At 43.0% G+C, this 26214-nt stretch overlaps 3 protein-coding genes across 8 annotated transcripts in view; 2 read left to right on the forward strand and 1 right to left on the reverse strand.

Moving 5' to 3' along the window:
• The window catches only part of TP53BP1 (tumor protein p53 binding protein 1), a 29109-nt gene extending 24879 nt beyond the window's left edge, over nt 1-4230 (forward strand). For 2 of the 5 annotated variants that reach the window (XM_057401347.1, XM_057401351.1), the window contains 5 exons: nt 225-437; nt 1097-1191; nt 2198-2397; nt 3225-3370; nt 4021-4230. In XM_057401347.1, the coding sequence (XP_057257330.1) occupies nt 225-437; nt 1097-1191; nt 2198-2397; nt 3225-3370; nt 4021-4208 (842 nt within the window). In that variant the 3' untranslated portion in view covers nt 4209-4230. Of the gene's footprint in view, nt 1-224; nt 438-565; nt 745-1096; nt 1192-2197; nt 2398-3224; nt 3371-3996 lie in introns of those variants that run through there. The other 3 variants (XM_057401348.1, XM_057401349.1, XM_057401350.1) reach the window with 2 other exon arrangements.
• Nucleotides 4231-5885: 1655 nt separating this feature from the next.
• TUBGCP4 (tubulin gamma complex associated protein 4) lies at nt 5886-18996 on the reverse strand. Its single transcript, XM_057401352.1, has 18 exons — nt 18907-18996; nt 18712-18837; nt 18060-18182; nt 17496-17549; nt 16989-17045; nt 16345-16424; nt 15448-15649; nt 14519-14684; nt 13142-13266; nt 12426-12476; nt 12115-12220; nt 11712-11819; nt 11337-11475; nt 10691-10868; nt 8843-8977; nt 7567-7683; nt 7008-7147; nt 5886-6689 (listed from the first exon to the last, which is right to left on the reverse strand). Exons 1-18 carry the CDS (start codon nt 18982-18984, stop codon nt 6677-6679), a joined length of 1998 nt encoding a protein of 665 aa, XP_057257335.1. The 5' UTR covers nt 18985-18996; the 3' UTR covers nt 5886-6676.
• Nucleotides 18997-21174: 2178 nt separating this feature from the next.
• IQGAP1 (IQ motif containing GTPase activating protein 1) overlaps nt 21175-26214 on the forward strand; it is a 65349-nt gene continuing 60309 nt past the window's right edge. The window contains exon 1 of one of the 2 annotated variants that reach the window (XM_057401354.1): nt 21175-21289. In XM_057401354.1, the coding sequence (XP_057257337.1) occupies nt 21190-21289 (100 nt within the window). In that variant the 5' untranslated portion in view covers nt 21175-21189. Of the gene's footprint in view, nt 21290-24528; nt 24698-26214 lie in introns of those variants that run through there. The other variant, XM_057401353.1, reaches the window with a different exon arrangement.

The following is a 26214-nucleotide window of genomic DNA, read 5'->3' on the forward strand; positions in this document are numbered from 1 at the left end:
ACGGTATCGGAAGACTGGAAAACATTGTCAATTTACTCATTCAGGTTGTGATTTGAAGATTCTTTGCAACCAGAAGGGTAAAAGATGTCTACCTGCCCTACCAATCCTGTCTCCCTCTGTCTCATCCAGTAAAATAACTGAACTTGAACATATTCCAAATCTTACCCAGGGTCTTTGTGCTGAACCTGACTTTTGAGACTCATGGTGCTTCTGTCTCGCTGCAGGGGCTGTGCGAACTGGAGAATCTGTAAGCACCTGTGAAGGTGTAGATGCTGTAGATCCCCCAGTACTGGAGGACCATCATGGACCCTTGCCCCATAATAAGACTCTCTTTTTGGGCTATGCCTTTCTGCTCACCATGGCAACACCCAGTGACAAATTGGTCAATCACCAGAAGCCATCAGATGGTCCTGCAGGGAGCAGCGAGGAGGAAGAAGGTGAGGCTAATCTTATCCGTTGCATTTCCAAGCGGAATGCTGTGGCTTTAGGAAAAACACTGGATGTTCTCTGATCAGGCATTTGTGTGATTGCTTGTTTTACCCTTTTGTTCTTTAATCCTTTGCAGAAAGAACCTAAGATTCAATCTTTGTTTTAGAGAATTTACAGTCTGAAATGTGGCAGACCTTGGTGATGATCCTAGGGCTGTTCAGCAAGTTAAGACAGTTGTGAAAACTAGTGAGATCGGCAGTGTCAGTATAACATGAGAAGGAAGGTTTTGAGAGATACCGGATAGTGCTGAGAAACACAGGATGGTTTGCTCCATTTTGCCTTTGCTGGGGTCATGTTTCATGCGATGAACTGCAGTATGAAGGCAGCAGCCCGGGTGCTTGCTGCTGGTGCAGGGCTTATCTGGCAACTGGCTTTTTTTGCCCCCTGGTTTGTTGTTGTTGGTTTTTTTCTTGTTTATTTGTTTTCTTTTGGGGGGTGGCAGGGTTTTTTTTTTTTTATTTTACTGTTCAAAGGGTTTTCTTTAATTATTCCTGGGAGGAAGGCTGGGCTCCTTCACTGGAGTGGATGAGGCTCAATGGACTGAGGAGTATAAGGACATAAGCAGATAGATGACAGCCAAAAAATTAACTTTCTGTTTCCGCTGTAGAGTTTTTAGAGATAACTCCATATGACAAACATTACATAGCACAGCAGCTGCGAGCAGGAGCTGGTTATATTCTGGAAGACTTCAATGAAACCCAGGTAAGAGTTCACTTACTGATCTAGAACAGTAGTCACAGAATAGTTGAGATTGGATGAAATTCTGACAGCTCATCTTGTCCAACCCCCCTGTTGAAAGCAAAATCAGGTAGAGCAGATTACTTAGGTCCTTGTCCAGTGGGTTTTGAGTGTCCTCAGGGATGGAAACTCCACAGCCTCTCTGGGCAGATTCATCCCATGTTTGACTATCCCAAATTAAAAAAACAAATCAAACAAAAAAAAAACACCACCAAAAAACAGAAGGAATCTCCTGCATTTAAATTTGTACCTGTTGCCTTTTAGTGGGTAACACCAAGAACAGCCTGGCTTCATCTTTTGTACATCCTCCTATGAGTCATGAATATGCATTGATAAGACCACCTAAGCCTTCCTTTCTTGAGCTTAAATAGCTCACCTCTCTCAGCTGCTTCTTGTATGTCAGATACTCCAGTGCCTAGATACCTTAACGGCTCTTAGCTGGGCCTGCTCCTGTATGTCTTGTTTCTGTTGTACTGTGTGGAACATAGGAGTGGATGCAGTACTCCAGATGGATGCAGTACCACAGGTCTGTGCCTCAGAATACTTAGAGGTAGGGCTCTTCATTCTTCACTTACCAGACCTACTTGGGCAACTAATGTCACATTTACTTTAGATTTTTAACAGAGAGGGTAAATTGGTTTTGGAGCATCTTGCCTGAGGATGCAGAGTCTTCTCTAGTGACTTACTGAGTCAGACTAAACAGTGAATCTTCTGACCTGGAAGACATAATTATGATAGCAAAACTACTAGGCAGAGTTTTTGCCTGTGAACTGCACAGCTTGGAGTAGGTGACTATTAGAGGTACTCCTGATTTCAGAATCTGTTTATCTAATTCACCTTCCATATAATATGGCTCTGAAAATTGGGTTTAATTGTTCTCTTTTGAAGTGTTTAGCAGCAGAATGACTTCTGGGTTTTTTTGCAAGCCTTGTCTCCTGCTGACGTGTCTTTCTATCTATCTCCCCTGAAGTGCAACGCAGCGTATCAGTGTCTTTTAATTGCGGATCAGCATTGTCGAACTCGGAAATACTTGTTGTGCCTTGCCAGAGGGATCCCTTGTGTGTCTCATATCTGGGTCCATGACAGCTGTCACGCTAACCAGCTTCAGAATTACCGAAATTACCTTTTGCCGGCTGGTTATAGCCTCCAGGAGCAAAAATTGCTGGAATGGTAAGTGTCAAATAACCATGATCTGAGTGCACAGACTGAGGATTTAATCAGAGTACTGAAGATGGTCCTAGTACTGCTCCCCATGCCTTCTGTACATGTAAGAACAGCACTTCCATCTCTTTCCTTGGATTTACAGTGACCTCTAATGCCAAGGTACATTTGTGTGCCATTATCACAAAAAAAGTCTCCTGGGAAGTAAGAAAAAATGTCAGTCCCCTCATGAGGAAGGCAGAATTCAGGCCAGGCTTTCCACACACTTGGCTGACCAATCGCTCAGAAACGGGTAAAAGGGAGCACTACTACTGCAATTTCCATTGGTACGTTTTGAAGCCAGCTTCTGCATTTTCTGTAGTCTAATCTAGTAGGTCTGTTCTGAGAACAGTTGTCAGGTCAGACTCTTTAGGCAAGGTGAAGAGTGAACAAAAGCAATCTGTAAATCTCTGTGAGATTTTGGGCAGAAGACCGAAGCCAGCCTACTCAGCCCTGTCAAAGCAGAGGCATTTTGGGTATACATATAAAAGTGGTTCAGGAATAAGGAGGAGCTTAGCCTAATTTTGGATTTAGGCTGCTGTACACACACCCTCCAGTATTGTCCACTGTTTTACTATCCATAAACAGAGGATAATTGTTCCAAGTATTTCAGGAGGGGGGGTGGTAAGAAAGCAGGTTATTGTATGCAAGATACCCTAAGAACTCCCATATTCAGAGAATTTCCATTCATGTGGGAGCCAGTCGGGTAACTAAAAGAATTAGACTGTGGTCCTTAAATAAAGTCTCAGGCTACTGGATATTATTAGCAATCTGCAAATCTCTTCTTTACTCTGCAGGCATCCAAGAGAAAACCCATTCCATAACCTGAAGGTTCTCCTGGTGTCAGACCAGCAGCAGAACTTCCTGGATTTGTGGTCTGAAATTCTCATGACAGGGGGAGCAGCATCTGTTAAACAGCATTACTCAAATGCTCACAACAAAGGTACTCATTGGCCAGTGTCTCAGGTCTAGAAGTCAGGAATCCCATGCCATGGAATCCCATCCCATGTCTCCAATATAGTCTAAAACCATTTGGGATGGTTTACAAGGCCTTCTTTAAGCATAAAGGAAGGCAAAGTGCAGATGTTACCTCTCTGCTTGAATATAATTTAGGAGGTGACATCTAGAAGACATGCCTTCCAGAGAAGGAGATGGTGCAACAATTCAGGACACAAGCCTTAGGTTCCAAACCTATGTTGAAAGGGGAAAAGAGGCAAGGGTTGCTCCTGGACCTCCTGTAGGTCACTAGAATTGTGCTTCCTCATCCTTCTGACTTCAGCTGTCTCTCCATCTCCATATGGGAGGTAGGCCCTCGTACTCACAGCCTGAGGTCAGGACTTGTGGTATCTAGTCCTGCCTGTCATGTTGGCTACTGGTTTTCTGTTAAATTTCTATCTGGACTAGAGGGAATCTTTTACTTGAAAGGTGCAGTGTAGAATGTACAAGTAGAGCATGTCTTAACTTTTACAAAAGAGAATTCCCTGGCTAGGAATGAGAGGACATGGAAGAGCTTCACAGTGGTGAAACAAACTGATCTCCTGCAGCAAAGATCCTTTTTTTCCCTCACAGATCCCTGTCTTTCTTCCTGTGCAGATATTCCTTTGGGTGTTTATGATGTGGTGGTGACTGATTTTTCCTGCCCAGCTGGTGTCTTGAAGTGTGCTGAAGCTTTACGACTGCCTGTTGTCTCCCAAGAGTGGGTGATCCAGAGCCTTATTGCTGGGGAGAGAGTAGGCTACAACAAACATCCAAAATACAAACATGACTATGCCCCCCACTAAACAAAAGCTTTGCTTTGCTGTCCCACTGTTGTGCAGACTGTGTTTTAATCGGGTTTTAGATATTTGTGTAATTGGACAGTGTGCATGGATTACTGTATATAGTTTTATCTGCTGGACTTTTATGATTAAATAAATGTTCAATCTCTTGTGGTAGCTGCTGGGACTCCTCATTTATATAAACTTATTCCAGGACTTATTATTGGACAAGGCCTTGGGTGATATGGTTTAGTGGGAGGTGTCCCTGCCCATGGCAGGGGGATTGGAACTTGATGATCTTGCGGTCCTTTCCAACCCTAACTATTCTATGATTCTATGACTGTGCCTCTAAAGGCGGGCAAAGAAATGCTTACATTTCTCTGGGCTGAATAGCTCTAATACTCTGCTTCCAGTAAAGGCTAATACAAAATCAATTGTAAAGGAAGGGACAGGGGTGTTCTTAATTGGCAGCCTGTATTTAAGGAAGTGAATACCTTATGACCAAGCTCAGGGCAGCAGCACTTGTTTCTTGGAAGAACAGCACGATGTGTACTCCTCCACTTGGCTGCTGGTATTTTTAATTTCAGCAATATGTTGCTGAAGTTGCAACTTGCTCCATCCCTGGCACTGTCCAGTCTTGGGAGAGATGGTCTAGTGTGAGGCATCCCTGCACAGGCAGGGGGTTGGAACTAGATGATCTTAAGGTCTTTCTAACCCTAATTATTCTCCAATTGTGAGTGCCTGGTGAGAACTTGTAGGATAAAGGGGTATTTTGTTTTGGCTACCTTTCTTTTTTTTTTTTTTTCACTGTTGTGACTATATAGGTATTGACCTGCCTACTGGCACTACCTAAGAAGAGATGTAGACACAGGGACCTAGGACAACTGAACTGCTGGGAGACTTGAGGTGTAAAGAGTAAGTGCTGGGTAGCTTTGTTTATATGGTAATGGAGTAAGTCTACTTCTAAGCTGCTGCATTCACAGCCAGGCACTTATCTTGATCAACCTGCATAAAGATAAAAGCAAGAGTTCAACAGTTCTTCACTCTTTACAACCTTTTATGTTTACCCAGGCCTCCATCCAGCTTCCTTCAGAGTCTTCAGTCCCCTGCTTCAAAAATGTAAGTTTTTCTTAAGGTGTTTTTTTACTTTATCATTTCCTAGTTCAGTCACCTTCTGACTGTGTTGGTCTGTAAATCCCACATCCAAACTTAACCCTTTCTTAGTTTTCTAACTTTTTTCCCACAGTCACAGGATTTTAAACTCTGCATCAGGCACAGTCCAGCCACAGGCAGCTGTAGTGTACTGAAGATGACAGGCATTCTATTTGGCTGGCTGTTGTTACTGTATCTGAGAGTGCATAAAGCATCCTTTTTCTCCCCAGGCACACATAACTTTCTCAAGAGCTGCAGCTTTAGATATAGTGTGAAAATACCAACACCTTGAGGGCAAGGGTGGTTTCCTGATAGCCTCTGTGTTCAAACTGGGAAAGCTGCTACAACACCCCAGTGACAGACTGGAGGGCTCTCTTCTGCCATTCATCCAACTGGACTTTTACTGCAAGATAGTCTGTTTTAGCAAGACTAAGAAATCTTGGTAACATGCAAGAAGTTCCTGCCAAACGCTGCTTTTCATGGAACAGAATGCTGTGCCACTCTAAGCCCTTTGCACCTGGGTGCAGACACTGACAATATTCTTCATAATTGCATGACAAGATGGTTTTATTTTGGTTCAGTAGGACAGTCGCTAGTAGCATTTAGAGGTGGCATCCTGAGTGTTTCTCCCCAGTTTTAGTTCGAGCTCTTTTATGCCAGCAGAGGGAGGCTTGTGTTTTAAACAAGGCAAAGCTCCTACTTTGGTCTTGATGGGCATAACGTTAGCACACAAAATGTATTATGTTTTATAGAGAAAGCATGTGACACCACTAGTGGCTCCTTTACCTATAGACTAGAAAAATGCACTGTATGAGAAGAGATTCCTAAAAACCCTTCTTTCCTCCCCCTTTCGCTCAGGCTTTTAGTGCAGTTGTTTCATTTACCTGCAAGTCTGTATTTTATTAGCAAACACTGTGTACTGTAAAGCAGTGGAACTATGAATGAAGCTATGGCTCTATTCAGAAGTCAAGAACAACAGACCACTTCCTCCATACTCCAGCTTGCAAAAGATCATAGTCCAGCTGAAGAGTCAAGACACAGTAATTCTTGTTGCTTTTTTACTTTCTGAAGAGGTACAGACTGCCTCCCTAGAAACATTTATACATACATGCAGGGCTGTAAAAAGCATGTTTTTAGTAGCTTGGAAAACATGGAGTAGCTTTCTGCAGTCACAGGGCAGCCTCACAGTAAGTGGCGCTTCCTGCCAATTCCTTCTGAAACAGGGCTTCACCAGCAAGAGCCAGCCACAAATTAACACTCAGTTCAGTGCAAGCTCTCCAAGGTCAGTTTCCACTGCTTAACATGGCATTGGTCACGGCCTGAAGAAAAGGTCTTGGTGCTTAAACCCCAAAACTGCAAGAGAAGGGTAGATATTAAAAATACATTATTCAAGGCACTCTCTTTATCAACCCACATCAGCATTTTTCAACCTGTGTGAACTAGCAACTAGTTCAACTTCATGCTAAAACAAACTTGATGGGGAGAAAGCATAAAAAACCGAAAAGTTAACTCATGCTGGTTTGTTACTTTTCTGTCATAGTGTTTATCAACACTTTGCTCTTAATTATTTCAGCTTCCACAATTAATAAAAATTACTTATGATCATTTAGATCACTTTGTACTTCGAGTACCTCAGGATAATGCCACAGACAACCATGAAGATATCTGTACCTGCCCAATGTTCCTCCAGCCTGGGTGTAGTATTTGTTATAATCCAAGCGTAGCAGCAGTTGAGCTAAGTCAGAATTTATCTGATGGTTCCGAACACTAGAGAGAATCTTGAAGAGAAGTGATGACTGACGACTGAATCCCTACAAATAAGAAGAAGTCAGTTCTGGGCAGGCACTCTCAAGAAGGGAAACAAGCTTTTTCTTTCTGTTCCTGCTTAAACAACCCTTTAACATCCTGAAGAAAGGTATCACTCTAAGAGAATTGATGCCTGTGTTCCAGTATAAGGTAAGCTGTCAGCTGCCATAATTATTAGCGGATAGGTATCCAAAAGGAGGAGCAGAATCACCAACTGATAACCACCTCCTTTTCTATTCCAGTAGGTTCTGTGTATTTTTTTCTGTGTATAATTAAGCATTGATTAATTAAAATCATTGCAAGTACTCATATAAAAGGTTTCAGCTTAAACTCAGTCCTGTTCTACAGCTGTTAAAACCAATATGACTACTTAGGCAAATGTCTGCATGGCAGAAGGAACAGGTCCAGATAACCACAGATTCACCTTCACCAAAATACTGAGTTGTGCAGCTCCCCGTTCATCCAGTGGGCCCAGATTCTGACCGACCAGAGAACAAAAACTATGACAAAGATCCAGAATTTCATTTAAGCAGTGGAAAACCTGCAAGGGATAAAAGTACAACAGAAGTTGTAATGTAAGTTTAAATAGAGGTCAAACCCAGAAAAAGCTGTTCTTAGTATCTGAAAAGTCGCAGCATTCATAATTAAGTTATTGCTGATACCGTATTTTCCAATCGGTAAGGAAGACGTTTAGAGCACACCTGTAACATTTTTGGAAGGTTTTATATGGAGAAGGACTTATATATGATGCTGCATCTTCCCCTCCCACCCCAACCTTTTGCAGACATTACCAGGATAACAATGGCATAAGCACTAAGATTATAATAAGATTTATATGTCTATATAAGATATAGACACAGGAATTGAACACTGGCTTCCCTATCCAGCCCACAGGCCTTCACTGCAGCTTCAGGATTGAGAAGCAAGAACAAAGCACAGCCAGAGCTGTGGGTCAAGTCTTTGGTTTCACTTTTATCAGTTGATCAAGGTAACTTACATTCAAGAGAGTAAGAAAGCCCAAATGGCTCACAGATCTAACTACTGGAACGCTTCAAAGTTCCAGACTCATTAATGAGTATTCTGCCACCTTCATGCCACAGCCTGAGAGCAAAATGAACCACACAAGATCTCAGGTACTGTTGTGTTTCACTGATAACAACCTTATTTGGGAATGTGTTTGTGAGACTACACGTTTAATAAAAGTACTAGCACCACTGTAACATATTTTTACTAAAATAACAATTAAAAAATACCCTTAAAGTCATCTCAGGAACATCTCAACTATTTTTATTCTCTAATGTGTGAGTAAAGAGAGGGAATTTTTCCTAATCTAATGCATTTCAGAATGAGCCCCTTGGGAATGCAGTTCTCAGCTTTATGCTTGGAACTTCTTTAATAAAATTACTTGTCAGAAAAATAGAGCAACAAAAGGTCCAGTTACTAAGGTTAACTGAATAATGGGAAATCTTGATTTAAAATGCCTAGGAAGGCATCCACCTTCAGCAACTGTAAATTAAAATATTGCAATTCAATTATCTGTTCTAGTTTATACCTGCTTTATTTCTAAATGCTGTATTTTTCTGCAGGAGGCTATCAACGATCTGTTTAAAGAAAGATGGTTTGTTATTCCTGTTCAAAAGGCATGTTTCTTAGGGCAGTTGGAGAATTTGTAGAAAAAGGTGGAATCAAGACCTACTTACAGGTTTTAGGAGGATGAAAGACTGAGCCAACAGATTACTTAAGAAATGATCATGAGCCAGTCGTATACTCTCAAAATCTCGTGTGGCATTTATCTGCTGCAGCAGCTGTGAGAACTGAGATTCCAGTACATCCACCTGGTATGTAAAAAAATCTCATTAGTATCTTGAGGAATGGGAGTACTTCAGATCAGACAGTAGTTTTGTGTAAGAAACTTGGCTTTCCTTATTGGAAATTTGGTCCTGCACCTGGGTCGGAGCAATCCCAGGCACAGCTACAGGTTGGGCAGAGAAGAGATTCAGAGCAGCCCTGCAGAGAAGGACTGGAGGGTGTTGGTTGATGAGAAAATGAATATGAGCCGGCTTCAGTATGCGCTTGCAGCCCAGAAAGCAACCGTATCCTGGGCTGCATCAAAAGGAGTGTGACCAGCAGGTCGAAGGAGGTGATCGTGCCCCTCTACTCTGCTCTCCTGACACCTCACTTGCAGTATTGTGTGCAGTTCTGGTGTCCTCAACATAAAAAGGACATGGAACTGTTGGAACAAGTCCAGAGGAGGCCACGAGGATGATCAGGGACTGGAGCACCTCCCGTATGAAGACGGGCTGAGAAAGCTGGGGCTGTTCAGCCTGGAGAAGAGAAGGCTGCGTGGAGACCTCAGAGCAGCCTTCCAGTGTCTGAAGGGGGCCTACAGGGATGCGTGAGAGGGACTCTTCATTAGGGACTGCAGTGATAGGACAAGGGGTAATGGGTTAAAACTTAAACAGGGGAAGTTTAGATTGGATATAAGGAAGAAGTTCTTTACTGTAAGGGTGGTGAGGCACTGGAATGGGTTGCCCAGGGAGGTTGTGAATGCTCCATCCCTGGCAGTGTTCAAGACCAGGCTGGACGAGGCCTTGGGTGATATGATTTAGTGTAAGGTGTCACTGCCCACAGCAGGGGGGGTTGGAACTGGATGATCTTAAGGTCCTTTCCAACCCTAACGATTCTATGATTCTATGAAATTTCCTTATTGCTGTTCTTATGCTAGAGGCTGAGGATCACCTCTCTGTGTCCTGAATGGGGTATTATATACAACAGTAGCACATTAAAGGGGGGGCCCAAACAATTTTGACGCCTACGTATTATCTAAATAGAAAGAGGTCACATTCTTTAAGATAAAGTATTGAAAAAATATATAGCTAGCATGTAAATAAAGGTACTTGATGGTAGTAATCTCTGAATTTTACACTGAGAGATACCATCTGGAATCTCCTGACAAAGGCTGCAGTGCAATAGCTCAGTGGGATTACTCTGAATAATATAGGAAGCTGGGCCCCTCAATTCAGCTGTTATGGCTGTTAACAAAATGATACCTAATTCTCAGAAAATCACGCTAGTATTAACAGCTGTTTACATTTGAATTTTTTTTTTTTTTTTTAAACTTCAAATGGTCAGAATGGGGCTTTTTAATTCTTAAAACCAAACAACCAAAAAACCCACACAGAATTTGTTATTTAACTCAAACTGGAGTTCACTGAAGGGGGCAAGGAAAGAAGCCAGGATGGTATCTTAACAATGTTACTTCAGAGATGACTGTGGCTTCTCACAAATGTTTAGCAGCAGCAGCAGCAGTAGAGGGCCCAAACTCCCGCATTTCAGAAAAACTCAGTGATTCACAAATCCAAGGACTATAATTGTAGCACTAAATCTGGGAACTCAGAGAAAGTTCTAGAGTTGTTCAAAGGGAAATCCCGATTTCCTTAAGGTACAAAGAATCTGAAATTTGAAAGACAGGGCTTCCGTGCTCACTCCAGGCATTTCTGACTGTTCCTGATTAACTGATACAGGTTTCCTTTCTCTATAATCCTGACCTGCAGGTAATACTGAAGATTGTCCACAAGAAAAGCCATGTGATCCCTCAGACGCCATTTGATGGCATCAGTTCTGTTAGATTTCAGGTGTTTGCGCTGCATCTGGAGAGCCCAGCAGTGCTGTAGCTCAGCCTGGACTCGTCGCACACTCAGCAGGTATTTGAATACAACATTGTACCTACAGCCAAAAAACACAAAGTTGTTCAAGATTAAAATCTTCCTTGGGTGCAGATACTGGAGCAGGTAACAATGCAGGACTAGAAAAAGAAACAAGGTGGCTGCCAGCCAACAGACAGGACAGATCAGGTCATGGCCCATCTCAGAGTAACAGATTTCTGTTTCTGTTGATTACTGACCCCAAAACCACAAAGTTAATTTCACCATAAGGAGGGAAGAGCTGACACTGTTTTGTCAAAGTAGCACTGTTCACAAACTCTGTTAGCATCTTGGAGGTCTCACTGTCATTACAAGTACTCTCAATATGTGTAAGTAGAAAGAATCATCTTAAAGTTTCAAAGAGCAAGACAAAAGTACTGTAGCTCTACCTTTCTCTCCATAGAGAAGAAGAAGACCCACAACACATTAGTAAGTGCCTGAGATCAGGAAACCTGTAGCTGAAGATATAAAGACCATACCTAGTACTTACTTCTCCAGAACAGCAGGAGTAAAGAGAATGTGCAGTGGCCATTGAACTTTGTAAGAAAGGCCCAGAGCTGCCCATCCAGATGGAGGGGCTTCACGTGGAGATAACTCCCGGGAAGGCCCTTCACGAGTCTGAGAAGTATCTGAAAACAAATGAGGTGCTGAATTAAGTCATCTTCTTAGTCAAGACAACCATGGCAAGGAAGAAAAGGAGAAAGAACAGAATTTCTTCTTAAGAGACAAAGCAAGCTAGGCCATCACATGTAACTGCAAAAGGAACAAAACATTTCTTTAACTTCAGAGAAAGATAAGTAATAGGAGTTGAAAACAAGGTCATCATCTCCTCTCGTAACTCACTACTAAAAAAGCAAGCAGATACCTTTATGTTCCTTTCCATGATATTCAATGGTTAAGTGAAGCAGAGGAAGAAGGTTGTCATCATCTAACAGCACTTTATGAGCAGACTGCTGAAATGCAACGTTGACATCTAACAAAGAAAGAGCAGATACCACACAAGATGATGCAGCTAGTGCTAATTTTGCATTAATTATTTATGCTCAACCATAAAAGGCAACACTGACATGCTATTTTCACTAGTTTCAAATATGGAGAGAAACCTGCCATCTGAAAGTCAGATGTTTACAAGTGCTCTCTTCTTTCAAAACTAATGACAACATCTAGAGGATAAGATAGAGCTTTAGAGCTTTTCTGTACTAATGACTAACCATTTTCCTGCTATACCACAGCAAAGACAGCTCAGTAAACAAGTAAGTAACACTCACCATGTTCAGTTACAGCTGTAGGTGGTGTTTTTAACATGTGCTGTGCAGTGTCAATGAAGGCCTGAAATAGTTCGCCTCTTCCCAAAAGGTAAAAATCTTTTATAATCTGTGGAGGTAATTTTTTTTTTTTATATAAGCATATGAAAACCTGAACGGAAATATTAAGCACCCTAGCTGATAGCATCTGTTTCACTATTGCTTGGACTTCTGCCATTTCAAAACATAGCTGGAGAGCTCTGAATTTCATCCAGTACCCAAAAAGAAAGAAAGGATAAGCTGCTTTAGCAAAAACAAGCTAGCAGTTACATTACCTTTAGTTGTCCTAGTAAATCTGATTCTTCCACCATCAGTTTCCAAAGATGCTAGTGAAGAAACAAAAAAAAAAAACCAGAAGAAACCTCACCTCAGATTTATCTAAACCCATTCAGTGAGAGCAGTAGCTGTCTTAAAATACTTGAGATGCATACAAAACAGCACCTATGTAATGCACAAGAGAACACACTAAGAATCCTGTGCACGAGCAGTCCATGCTAGCAGTTAGAATACTCTTGATGTATTCCAGCAAGAAGCCCTGCCTAAGAAATATGAAGGCCCGTGACAAAAAAAAATAACCAAATTCTGATGAAATCAGTTTCACCCCAGCTTTGTTCCCCACTTCTCTTGCCTCCCCACCTTCTCAGGTTCCTATCCCAAATGAAAGAAACGCTAAAAATTGCCAAAGCAAAGAATTTGACCAGTGAGATAGCATCTATCATGCTGAAAGCATGATGAAAAGTTCTGAAGTCATTTGACTTCTTTCCCCCATGAAAGTACACAGTGTTTGTTAATGTCCTTTAGTCGTTAGGATTTGGGGAAACACGAAGCTCTAAGCCCAGTAAGAACATGAAATCTACCTGCAGCTTTCCACAGTTGCTCAGTCACTCTTTCTAAAGAGCCCCCCCCCCCATCCCAGCCATTCACAAATCTGAACTGCTTCTCAGCTTGTGTAGTAGTTATCTTCCTACTGCTGTAGTAGCGGGAACCTCACCTCAGCAACAGTGCTCCGTATCCAGTCAACCACCGATTCAAAGTCCACCAAACTAAAGAGCGGTTGCTGCTTGAGTCGATGTAGCTCTGCTGCAAAAGTGTCCTCCTGGTTTTTTAGGATGGAGCCTGGGCAGCAATGAGAAAAGTGTTTTGGACAATGAAAAGGAATACCATTTGGAGAAGTGCAGACCACTTCCAGCACCGTGGGCAGAAAGACTTCAGGCAGCATCATCTCAGGTCTGGTGGGAAATGTGAAGTTGAGGAGGCCTCAAAGTACAAGTATCAAGCTACAAGATTGCTACTGCAAGTACAGTTACAGTATAGACATTTGCCATGGCAGTGCTGTGGTATCAGTAAAAAACCCAAGTATTTTCTATGTAATGATTTCCACTTGCAGCCCTTTTTTTCTAGAACTGATCTAGTTCTTTGAACCACAACTTTTTTGCCATATTAAGCAGTTAGTTTGGTTCTGCACCTACCCCCACCCCTTTCAAATCTATCTACTGCTTGAACTTGGGGATTTATTAACTTTTTTTAAACCAGCTAATCTAGAAGATTCTTTTCAACTCACTTCTTTGCAAGAAAACCTTTTGTAGGGTTTTCTATGGAGGACTTACACGTGATGCTGCATCTTTCCCTCCCACCCCCAACCTTTTGCAGACATTACCAGGAAAACAGTGATTGGCATAAGCACTAAGGTTATAATAAGACTTATATGACCATATAAGATATAGATACAGGCAAAGAAAGGCCTTTTCTTGCCTTACAAAAGGCAAGAAAATAGTCCAATTTAATTGGTCCATTGTTCTCTGCAATGTCACTCAACTCGCCACAGTAGTACTCCCCAAATGGTATAGGAATATATTTGAAGACCATCTCCAGTGTAAACTTCTCAGGCATCAGCTGGAACTGCCTCTCTTTCTGTCTTAAAGAAGAATCTTACTCATTTGTTTTCCACAGCAACCTTTGGAACCACCTTGCAATGAATCTCATATTTGTGGATGCATTTTAATCCTGTGACACCATTTTGCAACTTACACACTCAGAGCAAGATGTGCCCTTGTGTCTGTCTGCATCTGTCAGGGATGAGGATTGCAAGCTGAAAAGAAAACGTGACTTTATTCATCCAAAGCAAATCACATGGTGACTCGCTGCTGTGAACTTTGCGACTGTGTTTGGAAAGTATTATTAGTTACTGCTCCCCTGGAATCAGTCAGAACACTGGGACCACTGTCTGTCCAGGCACAACCATCTGTACGTTCTGAAGAGTATCAGCCAATAGTCAGTGACTGTTGAGGAATTTGCTAATATAGCATTGTGGAATGTACTTGTCAGTCACTCATAACTGAGCAAAGGACACAAAAAAGATGTTCCTTACCTTTTCTGGTCAGGTTAACATTTTGATTCTCAAACATCTGCACAGATTCTCCCACAAAAAGGATTTTCTCAGCAACCCGCACAGGAATGTATGAGGGCAGCATTTCTACTCGCAGAGAAAACTGTTTTAGAGATGGAGCTAACATGTTCTCCTCCTCAATCAAGCGCTGTCAGAGACCCCACGGAAAAAAAAAAACAAACAAAAACAAATGAAAAAACCAACCAAACAAAACCCAACCAAAGCAACAAAAAAACCACCACAAAACAAAAACCAAAAATGTGTAAGAGTACTCAATTAAGCTGCTTTGCACAAGGACATTTTAATGATATGCCATTTATGTGAGGATCTACTGCATTTCCCCGCTACAGTGGCAGGTCGCTCCCTAAATTCACACTCTGGACATATTCTTAGCAGCCTGTTGACTCTCACAAAGCACATTTTTCTCCAGTAATGTCATGACCATGTTAGGTGACATATGCACAACAAACACTTGTGCAAGAAAGGTATCTGACCCAGCTGCCAGTAGGGTGCAAAACAAGTCAACACCCAAGCTCTCCACAACCTTCCCCTTGCAATTGCTCACACTACCACCTGTGCCTGTTCTGAGCAGATCAGAGTGTTTGCTGTAAGGAATCAGAAAAGAGCCAGTCAAGAGCAGGGTGAATACAGCAGTTCCAATTAACAGATAACAGTATCACAGATTCCACCCATAGGGCTTCCTTTCTAAGATTATGCAATGGTGCCAAATGGTATGTCTCTGTCCTTTATGCCTAAATGTGACCTGTTACAATATTCTTTTGATTTCCCATCCTACCAGCTCTCAATATATGTCCAGTCCAGCATAGCTCACAATGAAGCAAAAGACAATGTAGTTTTCTTCTTTTGTGCCTAGGAACCAAAGGATGCCAAGCTATGACTTGCAGTCTTACCAAGTCCTGCAGTTCTCGTAGCTGTTTTCCTGTAAGGCCCCCAATTCCTAGGTCATCATCATCTTCTTCAGGTTGGCTAGGGACATTCCCAGAAGAGGGGCCCTGTTTGATAAAAAACTCTTCATGTTGATCTAGTAGCAATCCATGCAGCATCCAGGCAGAGAGCTGCTTATACATGACTCCATGACACACAGCCAGGATCCTGAAGTCAAAAGCAGCACAGTGAGGCTTTTCCACACAGAAATCAAGAAACCATTATACATCATTCTGGAAGGTCCAGTCAGGCATTATGGCAATGCTAAGTGGCTAATGTGGAATTTTTTTTTCTTTTCTTGGAGGAAGGTGGACCAACCACTTGCAAAACTAAACTAACATATGCTCTGAATATGCGGCTTTTCCACAGAGGTCTGCTAGCACAACAGATGTCTAAGTAAGCTTGCAGTGGCTTTCCAGTTCTGCAGTTTCTACTCAATTACCATTTCAGCATGAACACAAATTACCTTTTAAGTAGCCCAGCTTTCTCCCCAAGGACATACAAACCTAGCAAAACTCACTGTTTTTTTAAGCATCAAAACACAGTAATAAGTCTACCATATGCAAACCAGTTCATGTAGACCTCCAAAGAAGAAAAAAACCATAGGATCCTAACCTTCCTCAGCCTTAAGTCCAAAGTACGGAGAAAGCCTTAATTCCTGTCAGAAGTCTGCTTTAGATATAAAATAGGGACTATGACAGTTTTCACTGCATGCTACTCCTACTTTTATATCATGCAAGCCTGTTCTGCATGTATCTTACTGTATCTTAAATTATTTTACTGTTTTTACAAGATAAAACACTTTTACACTAACTCCAGTTACTACAGAAGAATGAAGTAACAACTTTATTGTATCTACATACTTTTCAAGAGCACTGCGAACAGGAGGCAGCCCCCCACAGCTATGTTTGTGGACTGTCTCCAATATCTGACATCCATGAATCTGCGGAAAGAAAACATGGTTAGACTAGGTCTGTTATTTCAATTTGTACTGACCTTTTCAGACATTTAAACACTGTGCTTTCTGCTAACAGGAAAATGCCATAACAAGCTGCACAAGTCTTACAGAAAGAAAGATGTAACACACTCCATGTAGTGAAGAATGAGGCCTACTATGTGTGGTTCTACATCCAAGCTTCTCTGAAGAATTTCCTTTAACAAAAAACTGATTATCTGTGGATTGGAAACATCAGCTCTGCTTCCCCCCTCCCCCCCAATGACAGTGGGAGAAAACACTCAGAGAATAAGTTGCATCCAGCAGCATCTCGTGCTGTGAAGTGTACTGTGATTCAAGTCATCAAAGACCACACTGATAATAAAGTCAGATCCAGGGCAAATGGATTTGCAAAATAGTTATTCAGTACTTATACAACAGTACTGGGAATACAGCATCCATTACTGAAACCACATTCTTTCCTAGCATTAAAGGTCTGTAGTGGGGGCAGAAAGAACTTTATCAGCTAAAGAGGAAACTTGTCAAGAGAAACTAGCTACAGTTTCACTGTACCTTCTGAGTCTTGATCTGTTCCACCATGACCATCACGGAGGGGAAGAGTAACTGAAACTGCAGAACAAGGAACAAAATATTGAATTAGGTTGCTATGCAAGAGAGAGAGAAAAACTACACTTGAGTAAGTGTGGACAGCAGCTAATTACAATAATTTAATGAAACTATTATCTGTCTTTCTCCACAAATTAGAAACATGACATGAGAATCTTTAGGAAGTATGTTCTCCCTCCACTGGACTGAGATTCATGAAGTTACCACATTTCAGCTGAGGTTCAGGCTAAACACAAGCGGTGAGAAATATGTGAGGGACAAGGTGCAAGACCTAAGCTTTGTATCAAAGTGCAGGTGATCCTCTGAGCACGATTAAGGGACTACAAATGTAGAGGTGTTAAAAATAAATAGCACAACATGACAGACTAACCTTTATTTATTCTACCCACTTGTTAGACTCCAGGAGTGATAAGAGTAACCGGAGAGCACTACCTGTTTATTAATATGACATACCTGGTCCAAGGAGTAATTAACATGTGAGACGGAAAGATGAGGGTCAGCCAGAAACTGCAAGAACAACAACGCAATTAATGAAAATCAAAATCAGGTATGGATAAGTAAAAAAAGCACGTTTGCCTCTATTCCAAATCTTCCATTCCCACAGCTTCCCCCTCTTCCTTCCCTGCCCCCCCCCCAATTTTGGGCTATGTCCTATTTTAGGGTATAACAACCACTGCATGGTAACAGTACCCAAGATACTACAGCTACTAATCTAGTGAAAATTAATCTAAACCTTTACAACAGACAACAGAAGTCACAGTAGTCTGAGGCAGCAGTGGGCTCTGAGGCAGATGGGGCACTTACTGAATTGAAGCTAGAGGGAGCTTAACATTTATTAGAATGAAGAGTCATTTATAATAGCATCTCACAGGAATAATTTGCAAGACATTCCTGATTAGGAAAGGAAAATACTGTCTCTTTAGCTGCTACTAGTTGGCATATTAATTGCAGATATGACAACTTCCCACAACCTGTCAGCAGCAGGGCAGCATCTTTTTCCCAGTCTCTCTCCTTTACCTCTTGTTCTAGGTCAAGTAGTGCCTGTCGATAAGGCTGCAGCACTGAATCAAGACCTGTGCAGAAGGCTCGCAAATAAATGCCATGTAACCCACTCTGGTTTTGCTGAGATGGATGATGGTCCTGAAACCAAACAATAACATCTACATCAGCTCCCCAGTGCAGGTTTAAAGAATAATGGCGTTGCTGTGCAATGTTTCAGCAGCAGCCAGAACGAGCCCAGAAAAACAAAACAGAAGTTTGCCACAAAGACAGCTTAAGCAGAATTATTTTGGGTTCTTCTATGGGCAGATGCAAGTGCTGGGATCCACTGGTAACTTCTTTGTACCCAAGCATGATTCTTGGATCTCAAACCTCCGCACAAACCATGAGGAAGACTCACTACAACACAGGGGTGAGCATTCTGTACAGTTCACAAACGCCTGTGACTAGAATTTAGGCACTGGTCACTGCAGATTCCTGCACTGACCAGAAACCGTTACGTTTTGCCTCCCCAGGGAGGAGAGCTTGCATCTGGGCCGCCCTCCGCCGCTCTGCGGCCCCCCTTAGTCACACCGCACGGAGCTCGCTGCGGGACACTCGAGTGCCGGGGGCAGCCCGGCCGGACCGGCGGCTGCCCGGGAAACACAGCGGAGCGCTGCGGCGGTCCCACCTGCTGTACGTGCCCCGTGTACTGCTCCACGAACTCGGCGAAGCGGATGTAGTCGGTGCCGAGACGGCAGAGCCGGTTCAGGACGCTGGTCTCGCTGGGGTGCAGGAACGGCAGCTCCTGGGACACCTGCGCAGGGAAACATCGATGAGGGCAGCGGAATGGAGCGGCGGGTTCCGGGTCCGCCTCTGCCCGTACCTGCAGGCCACCGCGCTTGCTCCACGTGAAGGCCGCCCCCGGGTACCCGCTCAGCGCCAGCAGCAGCTCGTGGATCATCCTGCAGCGCAGCGCCGCTCTCGGTATTCTCTTAGTCAAAGCTGTCTGCTTTCAAAGTTGTTATCTAATAAACCAGCTTAAGAAAAAAAAATGTTATCTAATAAACCAGCTTTTAGCAATCTCATGTTAATTTTCCTAATTTTGGCAGTGTTTTTCTTCATGTGCATATTTACTCTTCTTCATTTAGAAGAAATTAGTGTTAAGTGTTGTAATGTGTCAACTCTCCATTTTAAATGTGTATTTGGTTCATGATCAGCTTGTAACAATGAGGTCTGAAATGCAGGAAGAGCAATTTCTGTTGCATTCTTACAGGGATGAATATGTTCCTAGTATGTTGCCCCATTTTTTAAAGATGTTTTAGTACAGTCTCCAACATATTTGCATTTGATTTCTACAACTATGTTTATGTGTAACTTCAGAGCCGCAACAGTATCATTCTATCATATATCAGTATAATAAAACTGTTCATTTTCTATTGATGAAGCATCTGTTGCCTGGGTAAAGATTGAGGAATTTGGCTAGTATTTGTTGTTCATCATTGACATGAATATCACAATATACAATTGGGCCAGGAAGGCTATATGCCGGTTCTGCTTCTAGGCAGCTGCACTTGAGGTTTAGCACTGTTGGCTTCAGTCTTGCAGCACTAAAGTTCATGGCAGTCCTTACTGTCATAAATTGAGACCACAACGGATCATAATCCAATTAAAATTTTATTAATTATAGCAAGTAGGATATGAGCAAAAACAGCGCTGGACGACAGGGGAGTCTGCGCTCCGACAACTGCCGTGCTGAGCAGTTCAAACAGTCCCTTTTTATACATCTTTACTTCCGTGCTCATGAAGTAGTGGAGGTACTCTGCGCATGCTTCAGCTGTTGCTAGGGGGTCACTTCTGTCTCCTGGTGGTCGTTGAGGCTGAAGTAAGAAGTCTTTCTCCTTCATCCTATAGTTGACCTTTTACCCATATGTCCTTATATGGAGTTGTTTTATCTTATTTCTGCCAGTTCCTGAAACATCTTACTGTTATCTTTAGTCAACATCTGCTATGTTTGTATAAGCGGTACTTGGTTTAGTTTGTGTAAGTGATTGCGGTTATCTTATCTTGCACAAGCTGTGTCCGGTGACTGTTTGAGTAAGTGATTTCACATTTTTTTGTTGCCTAACCTTTACATTGGGCTTAACATAAATCTTAATAAACAATACCCTTATTCTTAGTTTCTTACACCTAATCTTTACGTTGGGCTTAACATAAATCTTAATAGACAATACCCTTATCCTTAGTTTCTTACACCTAACCTTTACATTGGGCTTAACATAAATCTTAATAAACAATACCCTTATCCTTACTTTCTTACATTACCTTGTTTGTAAAAGGCTTTGGTTCAGTCCCACGCTGCTGGCCAAACAGGTGGGCTTTGATTAATGCTGAATTTAAATACCCTTTTCAGATGAAGCTAAGCATGCTACGGGTATCTTATAGGTAGTTAAATATGTAGTAATGGCTCAATAATTAACCAAAAAATGTTTACTCTGTAAACACTATATGCATAATTTAATGGTGTCTTTGTACAGTACTGTTAATGTAATGCTTTTATTAGAATAAGTACATACTACATACTTAATCTGTTAGAGAAATCTTGAATCTAAACACAGTTGTCTTCTACAGCTAGAAACTGAGCTTACAGCAGCATTCCTTCACAAAAAGTGGAAAATCCCAAGAGCCTTCCCTGACAACAGGGCAAGAGTAAGCAGTGTGTAAAATTTATTAGAGCAGAAGGAACTTCCCTTTATCAAAGGTGGGGGTTATGGGGGAGCTAATTTTTTTGGAAGGTAGTGAATTGTGGGAAGTGAATCACACTAGGGATAAGATTACAATAACCATGAAAGCAATTTAAATAAAGACACAATAGCTTTTTCATCATTGAAGCCCTGCTTTAGTGGTGAAAGTTATGGGTTTGATGTAGAGTATTTGGTATGTGGCTGCTATTGCAAAATTGGTCAGATGTGTCTTTGCTGTACAGTCTGTAAATCTGGCTCATCCCCACTTGCTTGCTTCCAGATAAATATTGTAGTCTGCTCAGGACTTAAATTACTTTATTGGTTCTGCAAGTGTCTCTTTAGGTAGCCTACAAGGGAACAAATGGAGAAAACAAACCAGCATTACAAAGTGGATAAAAAAACAGGGAGTAAGTGTCAGAGACAGAATGAATCTTCAATTGCCCATTTTTTTGTTTTGTTCTGTTTTTCTAGGTGGCTGTGGGGCTTCGTTGGACCTTACAGATCCTTCAGGAGAAACTGTACCTGGTGTGTGGTGAAAAGTGCAGAGTTTTCTAGTTCAAGAAGCCTTTTGGACAGTACAGAGCTTGCCTATGTCATGAGGCAGGAAGGAGAGGATTTTATCATGGTCACACAGCATGTGGAGATGCTAAGTTGCCTTCAGAGAGTAAGTTAGTTCAAACAGGCTGTTCCAGTGGCCTGTTGCTGTCGCTTAGGATCATGTCATGACTATCAGCAGAACTGGGTAAGGATTGGGATGAGGGCTGTGGGAGTACTCTGAGCTAGCTCTGAGAGTACAGTCATGTGCTCGCACCGAGGCGCTTGTGACGGTGTTTGTGTGCATGCCTCTGTTTCTTGTAAGATCATGTCAGTAACTTGTCTCATTTGACCACTATGATTTTGATCTAATGCTTGGAGCCAAAAGGCAACTTTTGCTATTGGCAGTCCATTGCCTAACATGCAACCAATACACAAAATGGTATAATCTAGTATATGAAGGATTAGACTATTTTTTATATATACACACACATATATTTTCAATATATTTCATATCTTTTTCAATCTGGATTGCTACAGGACGTTCTGACCCTGTAGGCACAGAACATGTAATTAAACCAGGTAATTGGAGGATTAGAGAAGATTGAAAATTAATAGGGGTCTGAAACTTATTACAGACATAGAGGATAAGAGTTAAACTTACCTGGGATAAATGGGCTCTAAAGGGAAAGGTCATGATTGACTGTACATGATTTAGTTTCAAAAAATAGTGTTAGGAAAAAATTATTAATAAGAATGAGGTAGATCATCAGAATGAAAGATGCTAAGATGCAGAGTTGCAATAGAGATGTTATTGCAGCTCTCCAAGAGTTTCATTTGTGCTACAGAAAGAATAAGTGACAGCTTGGAATTTTTGGTGTTAAAGGGGACGTAGAGTAGATCCTACTCCATCTTCAGGCTTTGTTTTCCAGAAATGAGGACACATATGAACAATTATTCAGTGGAAGGTTATTTGGATATGCTTTTATTTCCCAATCTTTTTTGAACTGCAAGACTAATACTCTGGAAAGGCACATGTGAAGCTGCATATATTACCCTGTTTAGAGGGGGATTTGTAGAGGTTACGTTTCAGTGGTAGCCTGCAGCTAGGTTATCTGCAAGTTACCATAGAATCTCAGAGACTTTAGGTGTTCTAAACATGTATTTTTTTCAGCAGTATTGACAGAAATGATCTTTCTCATAAAGGAAGTGGCCTGCAAAAGAATAGATAAAAGTAGTTTAAATAAAAGGCTGAATTTTGGATCTCTTGTTTCCCCTCGGAAGCCTAGTGATGAAGTGATTAAGGCCAGGTACTCAGAATTTTTTTTTTTTTACATAATTAATTGCTCAGGTTTTGAAATTAGAGAAAAATAGGTACCTCTGTAGTGCTCTTTGTAAGGCTGACTAGTGCCTTTTCAACAGTAAAAAGAACAAAGACAAGAAACAAGCAGTAAATTAAACACACAGATACCCGAACAACAGTTAGCAGAGACAGTAACAGAGATCAGACACCTTAAATTAGGGGAGCTGTTACAGGAACCACTGAAATATAACCTTGAAGAGGTTCAAACAGGTTCCTTGATGTGTGGTAATTGTGTTTTACATTTCTTATCAGAATTAGCATGTAGGAAGAAGTTTATGAGAGTTTTGTTGTTGTTTTTTTTTGGTTTTGTTTTTTTTTGTTTGATTGTTTTTTTTTTTTAGGGGGGATTGGGCAAAAAATCTTATGGGATTTTTGGGGGGAACAAAGTTTTGCACTCCATAGTCGACATCTAAACATTACTTTAAATGTCTTCTGTTTATGTAACTGCAAAGTGGCCACATATGAAGTAATGCAAATGTTAATAATTAGAACTATAAATGATTGTTAGAAAGCCTTTTGTTTTGTAATTTATGTCTGGCATTCACCTCTGTATTTTCTGTCACTCTCCCTTTCATACAGACCCTTTAAAAAAAATCTGTAAATGTACTTTTCCAGGGACTCATATAATCACTGAGGTTGGAAGGAACCTCTGGAAGCATCTAGTCTAGCCTCACTTCCTTAATGCAGGGTCAACAAGAGTGGGTTGTCCAGGACTACGTCTAATTAGGTTTGAAGTACCTCCAAGGATGGAGATTCCACAACTTCTCTGCGCAACCTGTTCCAGTGTTAGACCACCTTCAGACTAAAAATGTTTCTTCTTATGTTTAAGTGGGCTTCCCTTAATTTCAGTCTGCTGCCCTGTGCTTCTTGTCCTGTCCTCTCTGAGCCTCTCCTCCTATGTTGGATGCTCCAAGCCCTTAAACAGTTGCTCAGTGCTTCACTGAACTTGTTCCATTATCGCAATGTCTTCCTTGTACTAGGGAACTGAACCCAGTACTCTAGATGGTTTCACCAGCACTGGGGAGATAGGCAGGATCATCTCCCCTCCCTGTTGGTGATGTTTTCCTAATAGAGGCTATTGGTCTACGTAATTGCTTACATTTGTGCTTAAGTAGTAAACTTAAGCCATGGCAGTGAAATTCATGGGATGCCTGGTGACACCTTCAGTACTCTGACTCTTGAACAAGAGTTAGATAAAGCAACAGTAACACTTTAAGAACTGAGGGAAAGGGAACTTTTACGGCAGGATTATTTCCTGTGGCAGTGCTGCTGAATGCTGCTGTTGTTGCATGTTGGTGTTTTGAGGCACCCTGCTTCAAACAGTGGCTAACATTTCAGGTGAGTTACTATGGTGTGGTCGGCAGAGCTGTTTAGGCGGAAGGGCGCAGCTGTGTCCAGCAAGGCCAGGTTTTGCTACTGGGGAGGGCTGATGTAGCTGGAAACCTGGCAAGAGAAGGGGGCACCCCAGGCCTGGCCCAGCAGGCTGTGGGCAGGGGACAGGCTGCTGAGGCCGAGTTGACTTGGCTGTGTTGTGCACAAGATGGCTGGGCTGCTGGGGCTGTGTGTGTCAGGAGGCTGGAAGGGTTGAGGGTGGATGTAGGGTCATGACGGGGTTGACCTGTGCTGTATCCTATGTAGCAGGGCTACAGGTCAGAGCTTAGCTAGATGTTATGAATGGGTCCGACAGGAAACGTCGGAGCTAGGGGTGGGACAGGGCCGTGGGGCCCGAGAAGGTACATGGGGACGTTGTGTGAGGCACGGCGGGCAGGCGGAGGCGCGGCGGGGCTAAGGCCTGTGGGACGGAGCCGAGCTAGGCCGGGCGCTGAGACCGGCCCGCACCGGCAGCGGACACAGGCGGCTGGAGCGGGGAGTGGAAGAAAGCATGAGCGGCGACTCCTCCCCCGCCACACCCGGTGCAGCAGGAAGAGGAACGGCCGCGCCCAGTTCCCGGCCATCCCGGGCTCAGCGAAGCGCCATGGCGGCTGCGGCGGCGGAGGAGGTGGATGGCCTGGCCCTGGCCCGGCCTCATTATGGCTGTGAGTACTGGGGCGCGCGGGGTCTGCCTAGCAGCGACTTGCCTGGCCCGCGCTGTCAGTCCTTTCCAGGAGCCGGTGCTGGGAACTGAGCCTGGGGCGCGGGGGGAAGCCGCGGGGCCTCGGCTCTCGGGTGCGGCCCGTCGTGCCTCCCGCGGGGTGGGCGCCCCGGGGTGCGGGAGCTGGTTCAGGCTCGGCGTCCCTCCCGCGTGTTGGAGAGGATCGATAGAAGAAGGCGGGGTTGGGGGGAGAGGAGGGCAGTACGGGGGCGTCCTCCCGCGTTCCCGCCGTCGCTTCCCGCGGGCGGGCCCCGAGCCGCGCCCAAGATGTCCGCCGCGGGCGGAGGCCTCGCGGGGCCGCGGCGGTCCCTGTGCGGGCGCGGCACCTGGCTCGGCGGTCAGAGCGCCCGTTCTGATCGGACCCTTCCGCTTCCTCGTTGTGTGCTCGCTGTGGAGGGGGATGCTGCAGGGCGAGGTGTCCGAGATGGATGCTCGCTTGTGCTGCGACACCGCGTCAGAAATGAACGAAGGCGGGGAAACCGTGGCGCTGCGTGTGAGAGCCGGGCTTAACGTTAGGACGGAGGCTTGAGTTGGGAGGAATTTTTTCCTTCCTGGTAGGCGTTACCCTGCGGTTTGAGTCCGTTTTCAGCTCTTGCTTTGGGTGCGGGCTGGAATAATCGGAAAAATGCTTTGCTTTACTTCAGCCTGGTCTGTAGGAGACCCGTTACAGTTTGAAGCAAGATCTTGTTTGATCCCAAATGCTGTAGTTGATGCCTCGTCGCTTGCATGTGTTTGTTGAAGGTATTTTAAGCTAACCTTTGATTAATAATGGCACGGGGCACCTCCTATTTGGCAGGTTGGTCCATAAAACATAAAAAGTTGGTTTGGCTTTTTTTTTTTCCCTGTGAGAAAATGCATGAGGTATTTAGCTGTAAGAGTGGGAAGAGCAGACTTTATCAGTGAGGCTTTAAACACAGAATCTGGCAGGTTTAGGCATATACACCTAAGTAAATCCTTAGCATGATCTGAAGCTGGTAGACAGGTTGTGGATCTGAATGAGGCTGTCCTAGATGAGGGTTGTGAGTAGCATTTACACATTTTTTAGAGATGGACTATAAAGGTATAGAAGGGATTATATGATGTGAAAATATGTTGTCAACCTTCCTTAATCTTTGACTGTTAAAACTGGAGGATAAATGGAAGAATATGAGATCACTGATGTGCTTTTGGGGAAGAGAAAGGCAAACCTAGAAGAAAATAAGAAAATGAAGGACTGTTTCTAAGGAGTTGGAAGATGTTGCATCACAGTCAAATTGAGAAATCGGAAAGAGGGAAGATGGCAAGTTTATGTGACAAGGAAGGATAAGGAAACTGGGCCTTTTCTGTTGCTTCTAAAGAACAGATATATTTGGTCCTTAATTTCCCTGAAAAAATAAAACTTGCGTTGAGTTTCTGTGAGAAAGGTTGTATCTGATTTTTGCTGTGCCTGTTCAGTTACATTCAATCTTCAACCGCCTGAGC

The sequence above is a fragment of the Pezoporus wallicus genome, unplaced genomic scaffold (assembly GCF_028554395.1).
Source record: "Pezoporus wallicus isolate ANWC-B61680 ecotype Strahan unplaced genomic scaffold, APGP_CSIRO_Pwel_v1 contig_12204, whole genome shotgun sequence".
NCBI lineage: Eukaryota > Metazoa > Chordata > Aves > Psittaciformes > Psittacidae > Pezoporus > Pezoporus wallicus.